Here is a 17948-nt window from a genome sequence, read left to right as displayed (position 1 = left end):
GCTGGAGCCTTCCTCTGCCTCAGGAGCTCCTCTTCCCCCAGGAGATTGCTGCCAAGGGGCTCCCTGCACTCAGCACCTTGGGGGCTTGATTGCTTCCCGAGCAATCCGTTCATATGGAGCGATGAGAAGATGCTTGACTGGTTTGGTTTCTGAGCTGGACCAAAACATGGACTGAGCTGCGACACACTTCCCAAGCAGAAATAGGGTCACTGAATTCTCTCTCCTCCCAGCGGCCAAGTCCTAGGAAGGAGATCATTTGAGGGACGGATCTGTGCCTGTCCCGGGAGAGACCGGAAAGCTGATGAAGACCATTACCGAGAGCAACAAGCCCTGAACGAGAGTGCAGCTAAAAACGGCAATGCCAACAAACGCAGTAAGTCTCCTTGCCAGGAGAGGGAGGGGGCTCAGGGCACTGCTCTGCTGCAGCCCCAGGCTCCTGGCCTGCACCTGCACCCCCTTGACACTCAAAGCCACGCAGAGGCTTCTGCCTCAGCTCCGTTCCCATTGCACCCAAAATCACCGTGCTCCAGAAGTTTCGGGTCCAATCCCCATCCAGGCACCATGCTTTGACCTTTCTCAACCAAATCTAAAGTCTCATAAAGAGGACCCACTCCCTTTTCCCTCCAGAGTGCAAAGCTGTTTGTGCAGGGCTTTCATGTCCACGTAAATTTGCTCTTCATTATTACTAATAAAGGGACATCATCGATGCCAGAACCCAGGTGAACAGCCAGCACGCTGCATGGCTTGAGCTTAAATCCTGCAGGGAGCCAAGGTGCTCCCGGCCCGGCTGCGAGGACAGCATGCTAACGTTCTTCCTCTCTCCTTCCCAGCCTTTAAGCAGAGCCCCCAGGGCATCCCAGCGCTGGGTGCCAGCGTTAAGAAACGGAGGCACGGGGAGGAGGAGATGTATTATGTGCCTGTAAGTGTTGGTGAGCTGCGCTGGTGGGGAGCTGGGCTGGGAAAGGCGGTGGCATTGTCCCCTCCGCGATACACCCCTTGGGGATGTGATGTTGAGCAGGATGGGGTTGCATGGTCTCCTGCAGGGCGGCAGGTGTGTGTAAGAGCAGAGACATTGAGAACAGAGGCAAAAGCATCTGTGGGTGCACACATCTGAGGGAGTTCTGGACCCCCAGGTAGTCCCTGGCCCCAGTGAAGCCGCACCTTCGGCTGGGTGGAAAAAAGGGGCCACGAGGAAGGTGGCTAGGTGGGATGGGAACAAAGCAAAGCCCTGGACTTGTTCCCTCCTCCAGGTGCGAGGCCGGGAGAACTTTGAGATCCTGATGAAGATAAAGGAGAGCCTGGAGCTGGTGGAGCTGGTCCCGCAGCAGCTGGTTGACTCCTACCGACAGCAGCAGCAGCAGCTCCTGCAGAGGCAGTACGTATCACCACAGCCCCCCGAGCCTACAGCCCGGAGAGGCTGGGCAGCCACCCCGGCTACAGGAGCCCTCAGGCAGCCCCAGTCTGGGGCTGGTTCACCGGCTCACAGCACGGCTGCCCAGTGCCAGGTGCTTAGCGAGGGCTGGTGACCGCTATAGGGCCGGTATCGGTGCGGAGTGGCTTTTCTGTGCCACAGTCCACGTCGGCACAGCTGCCTGAAGCCTCAGCGGGGAAGTCTGATCAGCCAGAGGGGAGGTGGGCTGGGGCAGGGTGCCTCCATCCCCCCCTCTGCTGCAGGCTGACCGGCCGCTTGGTTTCCCCTGAGCAGGAGTCAGCTGCAGACGCCTTCCTCCTACGGTCCTGTCCTGTCACCCATGAACAAGGTTCACAGCGGAGGAATCAACAAGCTGCCCTCTGTCAACCAGCTGGTAGGGCAGCCGGCACAGCACAGCTCGGGCTCTGCGCCCAGCCTGGCGCCCATGGGTAAGGGTCCGCACCTCACCGGGCTCGGCAGACCGCAGGCTCCCTGCCGAGGGAGCGGGTGGTTGTCACAACTGGGATGATGTCTAATGGATCTATTTGTTGCATTGACATGGCTGCTGCCCAGGACCCGGCATGCTGAACAGTCACCCCATGCAACCCAACGGAGAAATGAATGGGGGCCACTCGTCCCAGTCCATGGTCTCCGGATCACACTGCACCCCCCCTCCGCCCTACAACCCCGATCCCAGCCTCGTCAGGTAGGGAAGGCATCCGACACCCTGTCTGTCTTGTCCTCTGATGTTTCTTGCTGTTGTCCCTCACTCTAACCTTCAGATCTGTCTAGCAACTGGTCAACTGGCCACTGGTCCCAACTGAGAAATCACTGCTCACGCAATCACGTAGACCATTCTTCTCATCTCAGAAACCAAAGCCCAGCTACCTACCAGTTAGAAACCTCTATCGCCCTCACATACCTCTATCTGGGTAATCCATCCCTGCTTAATTAAAAATTAAATGCATCTGAACAAGAGTCTTTTCCTGCATGTCCAACCAGCACGTAGCTTTGTGAGCTTCCCCCTTCCCCTTCCTCACCCGCAATGCCTGGAAATCAGTCCGCGTGGCTTATTTCCATCAGGAAGGCATTAACAGGTATGCAGCCACTTTTTAACATGTCAGTCTTTAAAAAGACCACAGACATTTCAGCAGACACCCTACCGAAGTCAGGGAGGCTGTACGTGCAGTTGAACTAGAGGCGTGTAGCCACAGCCCGGCACGATGTACAAAATACCCCCGGCAGCCCCAGCCTGCGCTGCGGAGCTTGGCCTCGCTGCCCAGACCGGGCATGGCCCCGGCTCCTCCCCGGGAGCTCCAGCTCCCTCAGGTTATTCCGTGTAAGTCACCGAGCTGAAACTTCTGACAATCAGGAGAAAAATAATAATAATAAAAAAAGTAGTTCTAGGAATGAACGTCATCTTGCTTCACTTTGACACGAGTGGCAACCGAGGGCACAGTAGGGATGTGTGACACAGACAGAAAGCCTGCCCGAGCGGTTGGAGCATCCCAGAGCTCCGTCCCTTGCGCCTGCTGCAGTCCTTCTGCGCCGCAGGGCTGCGGGAGCTGCCGAGGCCGTTGGCAGCAGGAGCTCACCGCAGCCCCTGCCTCTTCAGCGACCTGGAGCACGGTTTGCACTACAGTGATGGTTGCGAGCACAGCTGTTATTCGTGAGAAGTTAATGCCACTTTATTTTCCAAATTTTTTCTGCAGTTTTTTAACAGGATTGGGGTGTCCAAACTGCATCGACTATTTCACCTCACAAGGGTTACAGAATATTTACCACCTGCAGAACCTATCCATAGAGGTAAATGCTTTGGGAAGATCTGTTTTACCACTTGTTTCTGTCAGCTGTTGATCTGAAAAGCAAGGACAAAACTGTTTTAAAGGAAAGGGAAAACTGTGCACCAACCCCTCACACAGAATATACGCTCCCCAGGATTCGTCCCTTCCCTTTATGCATCCTTTCCAGTCCTTCGGATTTAGCGGTAGTTTAGCCATCAGTAGCAGCCATGATGGTCTCCATGGGTTCTTCCAGACTGTCAGAAACAAAAGAGCTAAAAGATCCCCAGCCCAGCCCTCAGGCAGATTTTCCACCTACCCCAGAAAAGCCGGCTGAGGTGCTCAGCAAAGTAACCCAAAGCCCACTGAGCTGGCACGAGCACCTCCACTGCAGTTCGGTGAGTTTTAAATCTGATCTTATGTCTGCCTTATTAGTCTTTAAGACAAAAGGAGCTAAAGTAAGGGAGTCAAGCCTGGGATGTTTGTATTAAGGGACCCCTGGAATGAAATAGCACAGGTCTGGCAAAAGCTGGCATGAACAGCAGTAGAGGGGGTGCTAGAAGTACCTGTGCTTGCACACCGCGCCAGCCCTCTGCTGCTGCCGTCCTCGGTTAAAGCACAGTCTCTGCAAAATGCGGTTGCGGGTGGCACCAAAGCAGGAACTTCCCCAGCCCATCAGGGTAATGAAAAAAAATGGGGGAAAAAAAAAAAATATTCTTAAACTCTCTGAACCATAGCACGCCCTGTAAATCCCAGTGTTTTGGCTGAGACAAAGCTCCTGCCCCGATCCCATTTGGCCCCCAGGCAGTTGGTAGAGATGTCACCTGCCTGGCAGTGACAATAAAATGCGCGGCCGTGCGTTGGTGATGCAGCTGTTGGAGACACGATGATTTTTCATTGGTAGCTGGGGCCAGTTGCGTAACCTTAGCCTGGTTTTGGACCATTTTCTGAACTAACTCCGTGACCGTCTGTAAGCTGTCAAAGGGGAGGTTTGGTACGGCCAAAACTTGTACCAGACCGCTGAGCTGTGTGTCCAAGTCGGCGTTTGTAATTACTAATTGCATACTCACTGTCTTCTCTAGTTAACACTCACGTGAGTCTCTGTGTTTGGCATTAACATGGATCTCTGGCAGCTCTCCGCTATGACGGTGTTTGTCCTGGTGCAGGGCCCCCAGTCCTGAGGTTATCGACCTCATTTGGCTTGATGAGTGTGGCCCATAGCGTCGTAACAGCCCGCTGTCGCCCGCCTGGGTGCGTTCGGGCATGGCGCTGGCCCCCGCGGGCAGAGGCTGCTCCAGCTTCCCGGTCCAGGACCGGAGGAGAGGCCAGCCCGGCCGATGGCTCCTTGCCCAGGTGAACGGACATGAGGACGCTTCACATGCTGCTCTGCAACCTGCGTCCGAAAGGGATGGGTCCCCTCCCTTCGCATTTCCACATCAGTTTGATGTGAACCCATGCCCCCCAAAAAAGAAAGCAAATTTCTAATGAGCAAAGCTGCGTTTGAGTAACTGGGCAACTGGCCACCGGTTACAAATGAGAAATGGCCTGTGGGGGATGCGCCCGTGGCCTTGGTGCTGTGACCCAGAGGAGGTCCAGCCCCGCCACCGGTGGGTGCTCAGGGATTGTGCCCATGTGCTCCCCCCCAGGTTCGGGGGTCCAGGGCTCGCTGCCACCGGCAGCCGCATCTCTGCCAGCTGCTGGCTGTGCCTCAGCGGTGCTGTTCTTCCAGGATCTCGGAGCACTGAAGATCCCGGAGCAGTACAGGATGATCATCTGGCGAGGTCTGCAGGAGCTCAAGCAGAGCCACGACTACGGGGCCCAGCAGCTCATCCGCTCCAGCAGCAACGCCTCCACCATCTCCATCGGCAGCTCGGGCGAGCTGCAGCGGCAGCGTGTGATGGAGGCCGTGCACTTCCGCGTGCGCCACACCATCACCATCCCCAACCGCGGCGGGGCCGACGAGTGGGCGGACTTTGGGTTTGACCTCCCAGACTGCAAATCTCGCAAACAGTCCATAAAGGAAGAATTCACGGAGGGAGAGATCAACTGAGGGTCTCCAGAAGGCAGCAGCAAAAGACCGGAGGGGGGAAATGAAACCCCCTATGAAAAATGTTTTCAGCCTTGGGCATCTGGAAAAGTGTAATTTTGTTGTCTGGAGGGGAACTGCAAGCCCTGTGTGAAAGCACGGCCCTGAGCCGCACGGGGAGTGTCTGCCCCGGAGAGGAAACCGTGGTGGCTTCGGCGGAGGGGAAGAGGAGGGTGGCGGAGCCAGCTCAGCCACGGGCGTGCGGGTTGTCTGCCCGCTGCAGGCACCCGCTGGTGCTTTACGCTGTTCTGTGTTTTACTGGAGGATCCCCGCATCCGACAGACGTGGTGTAAAGATGGTACATTTTTCTCTTTGCAAGACCAGCCTTCGGTACGGCTTACCTACCCCCGTCCCGTATCCCCCGTCGTGTCCAGAACCGACACCATCGTGATGGTCTTCACCATCGTGACGAGGACTCGGCCCTTCCCTGCTCCATTTTCTGTACAGAAACCTGCCAGTGGCTGCTGCGAAGCCACACGACCTGCTCCCTGCCCGACTGCCACCACCCACCCCTGCCCTTCAGGTCTCTGTGCAGCCGCAAAGAACCGCAAAGTTCCCGATGTGGTCACGTACTTAAATATTTGTGTATATAAACAGAAGCAAATGTACATACGGTATGCTCATTGTGCTGTAAGGAGAAAAAAAAGATTTATTTTCATGTACACTATAAAAATTGATACTTACTCCTGAGACACTATAGTGCCAAGTAAATTAATTTCATGTTCTAGCATGTAAAGAAGAAGAAAATCGTGTCTCCAGCCTTATCTACTCAAAATTCGTATTTTTTCCTCCTCTGAGTATCTTTCACACAACTGCAAAGGAGGGGGCAAGCCAGGGAATTCTGCTGGGAAGTCTGAGGTTGGCTGACCCCTCCCTGCTCCAGTGGGGAGCGTGGCACACGGCTGAGCCCCAGCGAGCAGGAATGCAGGAGGGGACATTTGATCCGACTTTGGAGCAAGGAGACAGACTAGGTGACCACATGAGGTCCTGCCAGTTTCGTTTTCTGTCGCTGGTCATTGTTTCCAGGCGTAATTTGTCTGTTGGTTCAGGCTGGAAAAAACCCTGAGCAGAAAGCAAGGCCACCGGTGGGTGCGTTCCCTCCCTCGCCAGCGCCTGCACGTGTTGAAAGGTGACGTCCCACAGCCATCTCAGCAAGGCGCAGAAAGTCACCGGGGCTGCCACTGCGCGGAAGGAGGGGGGGCGGGAGGGCAGGGAGCTGCTTCTCTGAGCCCTCAACCTCAGGTCGCTCAAGATTTTGGGCAGCTGGAGGGAATCAATGCAGAAACGACGCTGCCTGGCACATTCCCACTGCTGCGTCTCCTCCCCGCTTTGCCTCTCTGCCGGAGGCAGACCGCCCACCGTGTCCCAGCTCCCCCAGGCCGGGGAAGGAGCCGGGGGGCCCTTCACAAAGCCTCCGACCAGCAAAGCAAAAGAAGAGGAGCCGAGTCCCACCTACCACCTCCAGGGCCGTCTCCTTGCAGGCTTGCAAGGAGGATCCCGGGGAAAACAAGCATGAGCTCCGACGCTGTACCAGCACCCCCAGGGCCCAGGTCCTCCCTCTGCCACCTCTGTCCCAGTGTCCCACAGCGGCTCTGAGACTTGGGCATGCAGGAGGTGGCCTCCTCTCCCTCCCACCCTCGGCAAGGGGCTCAGCTCCGCTCCCCCAGCCGGATTGAGCCGCAGGTGCCAGGGCAGCATCCTGGAGGCCGTTACGCCCCTCTCCACTGCAGCAATTAGGAACCTGACTCCTTTGGTGTTGCCGAAATGTGAACCTAAGTCCTAAGATAATGACTAATTAAAGCACTTTAATGCTTTAAAGGTTTTGAAACAATCATTCGTGTTTTTCAATGTTAACTAAGGCTTCTTCTGCCAGTATTAACTAATACACTCCCACCATGGTATGAATGGTATTTTTTGTAATGTTATCTTTGGAAAATGTGTTATTTTTATAGCTGTGGGGTTTTTTTGTTGTTTTTTTTTTTTTTGTAACACAATAAAAACATGTGGGAATGACAACATCTGGCAACTAAAGTCTTGCTTACACCGTACGGCAAGTGCCCTCCTGTACCAGCTTAAGCCCTAAAGCGTAAGGCCTCGAAGGGCCACAAGTTGCTTTGCTTCACCAAGCAACTGCAAAGATACACAGAGACGCAGCCCTGTGCAGGAGCAGCTGCCAAAAGTGTCTTTAAGAGGCCTTCTGCTCCTTGCGGACACGGGGGCAACTGGCCTGCGGCAGCAGAGAGCTTCCTCCAACACCACGGTCCCTGTTTTGGGGGACCCCTGTTCTGGGGGAGCAGGGAAGCGCAGCTTGTTCCCTGGGCACAAGCAGCCTTACCCCACCGCAGGCTCTCGGTGCTGCTCCCTGTTCCCAAGGCTCCGCTGAAGGAAGCGTACGTCACGCAGAAGTGACACCCACGCAGAGCCAGCCTCGACACCCCAGCACAGCGGAAAGAAACCTGCCTGCGATAAAACAAGTTGCCACAGTGACTACAGAAAGGCAAATGCCGACTTCTTTATATGTAAAACTTCTCTTTTTTCAATAAATGACTAGAAAATAGAGAATGAAATCAATAGCAGCCTTTATCATTAAGACATAGCTTTTCTGAGTTTGAAAAATTACACCATTAAAACCAATTTCCACCAGAGAATTGTCTTTAGTTATAAACATCACCACTATTTCTAGTTTTAGTAATACATATTCCATATGTAGGAAGTGGAAATTGATTGAATGAAAGAATCTTGCAAGAAGTGTCATTTCCAAACTAATACTTAAGGCAAGAACTTTATTTTAATACAACACAAAAAGCTTTCAAAAGATCTTGGAAACTGACGCGTGAGAAAGAGACTACAAACAGTCAAACCCACACATCAGCAGTAAACTCAATGCAAGAATAAAAATGAACAAAGAACCTGGCTGAAAAGCAAGACCTGCCTGTTGCTGAAGGCACTATCTTGTCCTGTGACATGTATTCCAAATCTGCTGGACTGTAAAAAACCGTACCTTTAAAATATGCCATCAGATGCCCTTCCTACACTCAAAGGACATGATTATTAGTTCAGTTGCTACAAAAATGTAACCGTACAACTCCTGCATTTAAGCAAGGCAAAGAGCTGCCTGCAGATCGCTCCCATGCTGCTGCAGCGAGTGATCCAGACAACGCTAAGCCTTGAATAACCCGCCCGGCGGCCGCACGTCTTGGTCGCAGACGTTGTACAGGGCCCCCGTACATACTCACAGATTACGCTCTGACACAAGCCTTTCACAGCGCAGTGTTTGCTACCGAAATGCCCAAGTGTGTTGCTCCCCCAGAGCAGCCTTGTTTAAGGCCTCACTACGAAGACTCTCATCTAACATCAGGGCAGCCACAGGTCTCCCTCCCTGCTTTATTACTTCCTTCCCCCTCCCCAGAAAATTAGATCACAACTTATTTTCAAAATGTTTTAGAAAACCCGGTAAAAACAACCGAAAAAGCAATATATACAAGGCCCAGAGGCAAGTTCAGCACAGAAGTCACATTCCTGTATATACTGGAAGGAGAAGAGCACGGACCAGACTGATCCTCCCATATTTTTTTGGAGCATTATGTCATCTTGCTTGCAAAGCTGCCAGGGAAGCCACCCACTTGCACCGTTCCCATCACGGCTGGTGGTGGCCTACACCACCTTACCACAGCCTGAGGAGCAGCCGTCTTCTCCCAGGAAAAGAGAATTTCACGACCAGCAGAACTCTCCAGGAGGAAAAGCTGCCTGGATGAAACTACCCAGAATTTCTCGAGGGCTCTGGCTGATGCACAACAAAAGACACACAAGCCTCAGCACCGAGCACTTCTGGTTCAAAAATTCTTCCGTCTTCTGGGATTCCCAGCGGAAAGGTTAAAACCGCAGGTCTTATTTTAAGGTTACAGTAGAGACATCCATTGCTAGGTGGAAAGACCTCCCTGTAGCACAGCTTAACGGTTATCCTTCACCTCAGAAAACAGCGCTGTGTGTCACACTATCTCAGTCTTGATCACGCATGAATCTATTGCTTTGTTGCGCAAGTCAACAGCAGATCCGTTTCTCCAGGACTGTTCAGCAGCTGCAGCGACCTGAATCGTCCACAGAAACTGCTCTTTGGTGATCGCTGGGGGCTCCTTGCCTGCAGGGACAGGGACGAAGCGCTGGCTGAAACCCGCATTATCGCCTGCTCTGCCTCGCAGCACATCACCCACCATGGCATCGCTCTTCAGCTCCCAGAGCTGGGGCCTCTGATTTTAAAAATAAAGTTTCTGCCCCCTCCCCTTACTGCCCTGTGACCAAAACACCGCGTTTCCCTCCATGCAGCCAGCAGAACAGAAATACTTTGATTCCTCCTGGGTAGCCAGCATGCTAGGTGAGGGTCTCTTGCTGTTACAAAGGGCTGCTGTCTTCACAAATGGCAGCAAGGTCCAATGTAATTTTCCCTCCCAATTTTTATTTCTTCTCAGAACACAGTTTCAGATCAACACTCCATCCCTCACCCTTCTCACTGACTTGGAAGTAAGAAGAGCAGCAGCCCCCCCAAGGAAATAGTCATTAATTTTCATTTACTGAAACGAGATCAGCTGTTTGCATTTTCACCGAACTAGCCACTCCTTCGGAGGGTGACCGCTCCACGTGTGTTTTTTCCCAGCCACGTGCGCTGTTGTGCTCAATACGCATCTGCTGAGAACATCAGGGTTTGTTCAGGGCAGCAGACCAGCCCGTGAAACCCCATGTTTGCTCACAGGGAGCTCCCTCAACCACCTGCACAACGCTGGCTTTCACTTAACCAGGATGAATCTCTCATTCCCAGTTTTCACACCGACTCGTTTCTTTGGGGGATTCCAGCCACGCAAGCACCAAACTGCAATTGCTATTGGAACAGCTTCCAAGGGAAGTTTTCCCTGAAAGCAAACCCAGAGCAACACTGGTCGTTAACGCAAGCTTCCTCCTACCTTTCAGGGTTCTCAGAAAGTGTCGGAAGAGCTCCCTGTGCGCATCCCTGTAGCGATCAGCTTGGGTCTGTGAATAAATGGACACGGAAGTGCCATGCTCCGTAATCCCCAGGGGATTCTGATTATCTACTCGTAGCGTCCCTCGAGAACCGTGAACCTGCAGGGAAGGCAGCAAACAGGAGAGAAAGCAATGTTTTTAATTTATTGTGCTTTCCATCTTAACACCTGGCTAGTCTAGAAAAGCCCTGGTTCATACAACCAAGAAAAAAGTAGCTTCTAAAATTAGGAGTTACACCGACATACTCCCTTGTATGGCTCAAACGCGACAGAAAACACCAGGTATGCGTTGTGGTACAGTGGCTTCTGCTTATACGATACCTCCACTTTTCTTTTTTTATTTTTTTTTTTCCACCTGAGCAGAGCTCCTTTCTTAAGTATTTAACAGATATTACTCCCCAAATCCAGCCCATGCATCTGTTATAATTCATGACTTCAGAGGCAAATTGCCTGTAAATTCCTGAATTTATGCTTTTCTTCCCCTTTAATATACTTAACCCCTGGCTTGCTATACACCTGAGAACACCTTGGAAAGGCAACAAATGAACTGTGCGACAACATTTCAGCCTCGGGAGAGCTGACACCAGTTCCTGCTCCGGTATGATTGCATGCAGCTCATAACCCCAACAGAATACGCGTGAAAAATCGGGGTAATAGAAGAGAGAGCAGACTGTAGGTTACACAAACACAAGCAATCCCCTGCTGTTGTGGTACAGAGGTGTTTTGTGAAACGTGCTTGCAGGTGCAGGCACAACATGCAGCGCCCCACATGAATGCATACAGGGGAAAACTTGTGCTGGCCTGCAATGTCGCGACAGACTTAAAAGTAAGAACGCACCTCTAGTCTGTGATCACAGCTTCTGGTGCAGTGCTGACTGATGTCCAAAGTAACAATTGCTCCGCTAGGAAACTTCATGCTGACGGCTACAGTGTCTGCATCCTTCAAGCAGGCCATATCTGAATGACAAAAAACAGGCACTTGTTCACACCAGGAACAGCAAACCAGCGAGTCCTACGACTACAAAGTGTTCTTCTCCCGTTAAGAGGCGACACTGGCTCTACAATACCTTCAGGCAGGAAGCAACGGTGACAGCAAAGCGCTTTCCGCAACGTACAACAGCTGGTTTACCTTTATTGGCACTTCTGATGGAGAGCAACAAGCTCTGCAGAAAGACACAGCCCCTGGGCCTGCACTCCACCTTCCCAGCCCGTGGCTCTCCCTACAGAAGGCTTTTGCTCCTTCTTCCAAACACATTTGCCTCCACAGCTTATTACAACCGGGATCAGGCAACTTTCAGCACGTAGCTAGAAAGAGCCAGATGGTACAAAATCCTCCCCAGGGCATTTTGTTTGTTGCATTTCAATGCTTCACCATAGATTATAACATAGCAGGCTACACCTTCTAAAACAGCCAGTCAAGGTTGGCGGCAGCTACAATTACCTTAATTAAAACTTTGCATTTCCATTTTAAAAATGGCAGGTTCCAATTTTATGGTTAGTTTAAATCAGGCTGGTAACCCAGAGCGTGCCCAGCAGCTTGACGTAACGCAGAGTAAATTCACATCTTTAACTGTGCCGAGACCAACAGGAAAGTGCCAAAGAAATCAGAGAAAGCACAGAACGGAAAGAGACTGCACTGCCATTCTTGTAAGCACAAAGCTTTGCTCAGTGTCTCCTGCACTCTGGTTTTCCACTGGCAAACTTGATACCCTTCAATTGCTGTAATACGGGGTAGAGTTCAACACCTCTACAGCGACCGCTTCGCGTCAGCAGGGAGTCAAGACAAGTCAGAAATCATCCCTGAACACCCTGTCTACAGCGACTTCTCGAAACACTTGCCTTATGTTTCGCTAGACTATTTTTTCAACTGTTCTGTGATGGAACAATTCTGTCAGAGCTACTGTGCTCTTATACACGCTCTCCTTCCAATTTCAGTACTGATGTCCAGAGATAGACAATAACCCATCAACAGATTTATTCTTACCTGCGCAGAACGCATGCCCCAGTGAAAATATTGTATCCAGCGCGCTCTCTCCCAACAACAAACTGATAATATCTATATCGTGTACAGCAGCATTGTAAAAAATTCCACCTGGAAGAAGCAAAATAGGACAGTAGGGTCTCCGCATTTAAAACCCGCAGCCAACGTCGATTACTGAACTGCACTGAGATCGATATAAAAAGCCCCTGATGTCGAAGAAACTAATACTCAAAGCCAACAGAAAAACGCAACCAAAATAAAGACCGGTAAGGAAACGGTCCCCAGAAGAAAACCCACATGGCTTAAGGCTACACAAACAGGGGACTTCCCACCAGAATACGGGGCAAGATACATTTCCAGTCCTTTGAGAACCAACTTTTCAGAAGAGAGCTGCTCGGTACCTGATGCTTTCAGGAAGCTCGGGGACGCTGCTGGATATATGCTGCTGATGGTCGATATCCGGTGAATCCTCCCCAGCGCCTGGCTGTCGCGAACTTTCTGGTACAAGAACTGCAGCGCCGGGTCAAAGCGCCTTCAAAGAGAAGCGAGGAATGCGGCAGAGCGCTCGGAAGAGGCAGCAGCCACCTGGGGCCGTAACCACCGCGGCACACGAGGCCGACTCCGCGGCAGATGACATGCGACACAAACCCCACCAGACTGACGGGGTCAGACATGGCTTTCTAAGTTTGGTCACTTATTGTTATTATGAATTTTGCTTCGTGCAAACAAGCCTGATATCTGCACTCGTGAAGACAAAGTAGTAACTGTAACAAAGGAATTAAATTAAACAACGGGGACTAAAAGGTCTAGTGAATTACCTACAGTTCTCGTATACAAAATACATATATATTTGTCCAAGCAAGTTTTATTTGCAATGAAATTAACTATCCTCAGCAGAGAAGCACAAAATGATCACACGTGTTTACTAACCACCCACATCCACTCAGCGCATGGTGGTAAATGCTGAGCACAAATTTAAGGTGGCTTTTTCTTGGCTTTTAGCAAAGCTCCCCAAGTTCCTGCAAGTTTAACCGAGTAGAAACGAATTAAAATTCATCTACTTTCCTTCTGTTTCAATCATTTAATCTAAAGTGTCCAGACGTAAGGTTACAAGTGGAAATATCATTTTACAAAGATCAATAAATCTGTTCCCATCAGACAGGCCAGTAATTCTAACAAGCAAGTGGAATTTTCACAGCCACACAGTTTGCAATCCTCAAGGTAATCCTCAAGCACCATCCCTTCCAAAGGCGTTAGAAAAAAGTCAGAGGTAAAACACAGCTCTGTGCAGACCCCAGCGCTTGGAAATTCAATTTGAGCGGCAAGTTAAATAGTGGACGAGGGTCAGCGCGTCCCTAGAGACGGTGCTCTAAAAGAAACTTCAGAAGGTTGCTTGTTCTTTCATTGAAGAGTTACTGTAAGCTTCCACTAGTACTTGCTAACACTCATACTTACGTTTCACAAGGCATCATCTAATTACAGAATGTAATTAGCAAATTGCTGAAAATACAGAAAAGTTACAAAAGAGTTTTCAGTATTAGGAAAATACACTCAGAGAGCAGTCGTCTTCTCTATCTTTTTAAAGAATGTGGCTAATTCACTGTCACCTTCCAACATTATTTCTAGTTTACTGCAACAAAGCTGTCAAACGATGAAAGGCCAGATACCCTCAGGTCCAGACAAAGTATAATACATGCGGGCAGAACTTTCATATGGAAGTCTAAAACGTGAGCAAAGTTTAATGTCATCAGGCATTACTAGACTGAACAGGGTTGCAAACTAAACGCTTTACAACACAGCAGTGAAAAGCAGCCCTCGGCAGCTGCACGCTTAACGTAAGTCACAGATCTGCCTGACCTGGCGGTTGTATGTGCATGAAAAACCAGGAGCAAAAACCGTCCTAAAACCACAGACCAAGAAACCGCCTCAGAGAACAGCACAGCACCATCAGAATATTTCCTTCTCTGAAGCTCCAATGGGCTGCAGCATTTGCAAAACCTTGGAAGGACGGCAGAGACGTGGACCCCAACTGCCTTTGGCTACTCTAAAATAAAGCAACGGAGCTTTCACATCAGGAAAGCTTCACCATTTGAGTTCCACTAGCATCCATTCAAGCGAACATTTATTTTAATCTCATGACAGCTAGATTTTTATCTCCAGTAAGCATGAAGAATTAATCCACTCCAATTAACTCCCAGATGAACAACGTTAACAAGCAGCCGTGAAACTAGGTTTATTTGAGGACAGATTCAGGAGAGCCTGAGGAATCAACACTACTTTCAGGCATGTACTTCTTATCAAGTATAAATCAGAAGAAAAATGCAGGTCTTACTTGTAGAATCCGCACACCAACGGTCTTCCACATCTGTCAGCTTCATCAAAACAAGCTTCTGCCGTCTGCCTGTCAAAACTGGGCAGGCTCTCGCAAAACACACCTTTTCCTGTGCAAAACAGCAGAGAACACAGGACTGAAGGCAAGGCACAGTCTTCACAAAACGTTTGTAGCTTGCAAGACACGTCATGACATTCTAGAAAGCACGTTTAATGAAACTGGAGCACAGCTTTTTGTTTGTCGATGCTGCTACCTCCCTTCTGGCCTCTGGCTGTGGTTTCACTAGCTGGTTACGGACACCAGGAAGCACGAACGTTTTGACAGCTTTGAGTCCTAGTGCTATTTCTAGGACTAGACACTCTGCATGGCCATGCTGGGACCAGTACAGTGCAAAAAACATCGGTGTCCGGCCATTAACATCAGTGTCAGCAGCAGGCTAATTTATCTTTAATAACGCAATTAGCCTGCACAACTCAAGGGCCGCTGCTGAAGCAAGAGGGCGTTCATGTTGAAAGCCTTTAGCAAGCACACAAAGTCTGCCTCAACGCGTGCTACTGACTACAGAGAAAAGCTGAGCTTGCAGCTGTTCCTCTTACCCGCTCGTAAAGCATCGATTACAATCTTGGAGGCTTCTTCAGGTGGTGAACAAATAATGGCTCCAGAGACTCTGCAGAAGTCAAAAGAAAGACCTTCAGTGAAGACAAGGTTTTTACTAGAACGAACAATGGTCAAAAGCTCCTTTTGGTTACAGTTATTTTTGTGACAGACAACTTAAACTTGAGGAAGAGTTAAAAAAAGATGTAAAACCTCTGCAAGAGCCAGTTACACTATAAAAAGAACTCGATAACCTGCCTCCAAGGATGAACTACGGGATGACACACACAGGTTAAAATGACACACGTGGAATTCTATTGCTTTTCCTGCACCTGAAAGGTCTTTTAAATGTGTCCTTTGAAAACAAGTTAAATCCTGCTAGTTAACACGCACAGTGAAATCAAAAGTATTTATGTGGTAGACCTGCTGAACAAGTGATCAGTACATCTCGGCTCATCACAATTCTCTGGTTTCTAACACCAAACCCATCTTCCTAAAAAGCTCTGCCTTTCACTTGTGCAATGGTATTTCAAACACCAATTTGAGAACCAACTGTAACCACATCACCAGATGTTACTCATTCCGTTCAACTGTAAAGCAGAATGCCACAATCTTTCCTATTTACAGCAACCCTCATTTATCTCAAAGTTTCAAAAGAGCCACCCAAAGGCAGCCAGCTGCTCTGAGGCAGAAAAACCAGTAGGCAGCAGCAAAGCATGTAGTTTGTTGCTCTACGAGAACGGAGAAGAACAAGGGGTTGTTATATTTCTTAACAAAAGTGCCTGCAGCTAAACTCCTGAGTTTCCACCGGCTCTGGGCACACGAATCAAGCCAAGCTTCTCAGGGACTCCTGAAGTACCTGTGGGTAGATGACATCCTACGTGAGGCTTAACCTGCAACAGCCCCTTGGTCTCACTCCGTTCCTACACAAGGGGCCAGACAAGCACAGCCTGGGTCCGCTACAGTGCGGCAGCATTTTACAGAGAGGGAAGCAAGCCTTGCGCAGAGACACTCGCCCCCAGCCTCGCAGCTGGGAAGAAGCACGCACAGGAGTTAGCGGCAGACAGTACCGCTGATCGTTGAGTGCGACATCAGCATCCTGCTGCCGCAGCACCATGGTGACGGCCAGGAACTCAGCACCGAAGGCACGCTCCACCTCCTCCAGCTGATCCGCCACAACGTAAAGCAAGCAGCAGCCGTTTTCCTCCATCAGGCTTTGAAACAAGCCTTTATTAATGAGCCCAATGCCAAAAAGGGCAAGGCCGACACTGTTGCTGTCACTGCCATGCCCTAAGGCGGGCATCGCGCCGTTGGAAGCCTCGGCTGTCGACGGGGTGGGCACGATCCTCGTGTGGGAGGTGGCAAGTGCCGAGGGGTGCCTGGCAGAGGTGGAAGGCGTTGGGTCTTCCCTGGGGGTAGCCACACTTGCTGGGGAGCTGGCGGTGATGGGGTGCTGGGGAACCAGCGGCTTGTGGTAGGAGGGTGGAGAGGGGTCCATGCCGTAGCTGGTGCTGGTGCCAGCACTGGCGGCGAGGATGAAGGACGGCTGGATGAGCAGTGAGGGCGCGTCGAGCTGCAGGGGCAGGCTGGTGCCAATGTCTGGACCTGCAGAGCTGGGGGAAAGAGAGGGGAGTTTGGGGTGAGGCTCTGCACCTCCTCGCCGCGCAAAAGGCTGGGGCCACGTGGTTTCAACCTGCTCTGACACCGGGGGCCGACCAGTGGGGCCAGGGGCTGGGGGACAGCCTCAACCCGCTCTGACACCAGGGGCCAGCCGATGGGGCCAGGGGCTGACCTGTGGGGCCGGGGCAGCCGGCGTCAGCCTGCTCCACAGCGGGGGCTGACCGGTGCGGCCGGGGCAGCCAGCCTCGACCTGCTCCAACATCAGGGGCTGACCAGCGGGGTGAGGGGCCGGCCTCAGCCTGCTCTGACACCAGGGACCGGCCGGTGGGGCTGGGGTAGTCAGCCTCAGCCTGCTCCCCACCGGGGGCTGACCCGTAGGGCCGGGGGTCGCCCTCAACCTGCTGTGGCACTGGGGGCTGGCCAGTGGGGGTAGGGGCCAGCCGACTGGTGGGGCTGGCCTCAATCCGCTCCGACACCGGGGGGCAGACCAGCGGGGTCAGGGGCTGCCTTCTGCCTGCTCCACACCGAGGGCCGGTGGGGCTGGGGGGCCCGGCCTGGCGCTGGCACTCACAGCAGCAGCGGGGCGCGCAGGCCGTGCTGGCGGAGCAGGCGGCGGTTGCGGTAGTGGCGGCCGGAGGAGAGGTGCTCCAGGATGCGGTCGCGGCGCACCCGCATGGGCAGCTGGCAGGGGGTGCAGTACAGCGTCTCCACCACCGCCGCCGCCTCCCCCGCCGCGCCGCGCTCCAGCAGGTGCCGCTTCACCGCCAGCTCCGAGAACTCGGCCGCGTAGTCATGCAGCGTCTTCTTCTTCCGCCCCATGGCGGCGGCGCGGCGCGGCCCGGCTGCCCCGGAAGCGGAAGGCGCGGGCCCGTTGCCTGGCAACCGGCTGCGGCGCCGCGGGTGGGGGGCGGAGGCTGCGGTAACGGCCCCGGGCCCCGCGCCGCTCCCGGCCAGGCCTGCTCCGGGCCTCCCTCGCCGCTCCCGGACCCTGCTCCCCTGCCCCGGGCACTCCGCTGTACCGGCCCCCGGCCAGCTGCTGCTCCGGGCCCTCCGCTGCTCCCGGCCTCCGCTCCCCGGCCCCGAGCCCTCCGCCGCTACCGGCTGCCACTGCCCCGTCCCGGGCCAGCCTCC

General features: G+C 52.3%; 2 protein-coding genes across 3 annotated transcripts in view; one reads left to right on the top strand and one right to left on the bottom strand.

Moving 5' to 3' along the window:
- Positions 1-7261, top strand: part of TP73 (tumor protein p73) — a 31614-nt gene extending 24353 nt beyond the window's left edge. The window contains exons 8-14 of one of the 2 annotated variants that reach the window (XM_055799545.1): positions 231-373; positions 831-919; positions 1251-1375; positions 1706-1860; positions 1985-2117; positions 3124-3217; positions 4922-7261. In XM_055799545.1, the coding sequence (XP_055655520.1) occupies positions 231-373; positions 831-919; positions 1251-1375; positions 1706-1860; positions 1985-2117; positions 3124-3217; positions 4922-5242 (1060 nt within the window). In that variant the 3' untranslated portion in view covers positions 5243-7261. The remainder of the gene's footprint in view (positions 1-230; positions 374-830; positions 920-1250; positions 1376-1705; positions 1861-1984; positions 2118-3123; positions 3218-4921) is intronic. The other variant, XM_055799546.1, reaches the window with a different exon arrangement.
- A 768-nt stretch (positions 7262-8029) lies between these two features.
- Positions 8030-17854, bottom strand: LOC106112543 (myo-inositol 2-dehydrogenase-like). Its single transcript, XM_055799548.1, has 9 exons — positions 17389-17854; positions 16268-16810; positions 15200-15270; positions 14604-14712; positions 12673-12803; positions 12275-12382; positions 11129-11247; positions 10234-10390; positions 8030-9416 (listed from the first exon to the last, which is right to left on the bottom strand). The coding sequence occupies exons 1-9, from the start codon at positions 17634-17636 to the stop codon at positions 9268-9270; spliced, it is 1635 nt and encodes a 544-aa protein (XP_055655523.1). The 5' UTR covers positions 17637-17854; the 3' UTR covers positions 8030-9267.
- Between the last annotated feature and the right edge of the window lie 94 nt (positions 17855-17948).

Source organism: Falco peregrinus, chromosome 3 (genome assembly GCF_023634155.1).
Source record: "Falco peregrinus isolate bFalPer1 chromosome 3, bFalPer1.pri, whole genome shotgun sequence".
NCBI classification, from domain to species: domain Eukaryota; kingdom Metazoa; phylum Chordata; class Aves; order Falconiformes; family Falconidae; genus Falco; species Falco peregrinus.
Note: the sequence above shows the minus strand (reverse complement) of the source record. Positions and strands in the feature narration are given on the sequence as shown.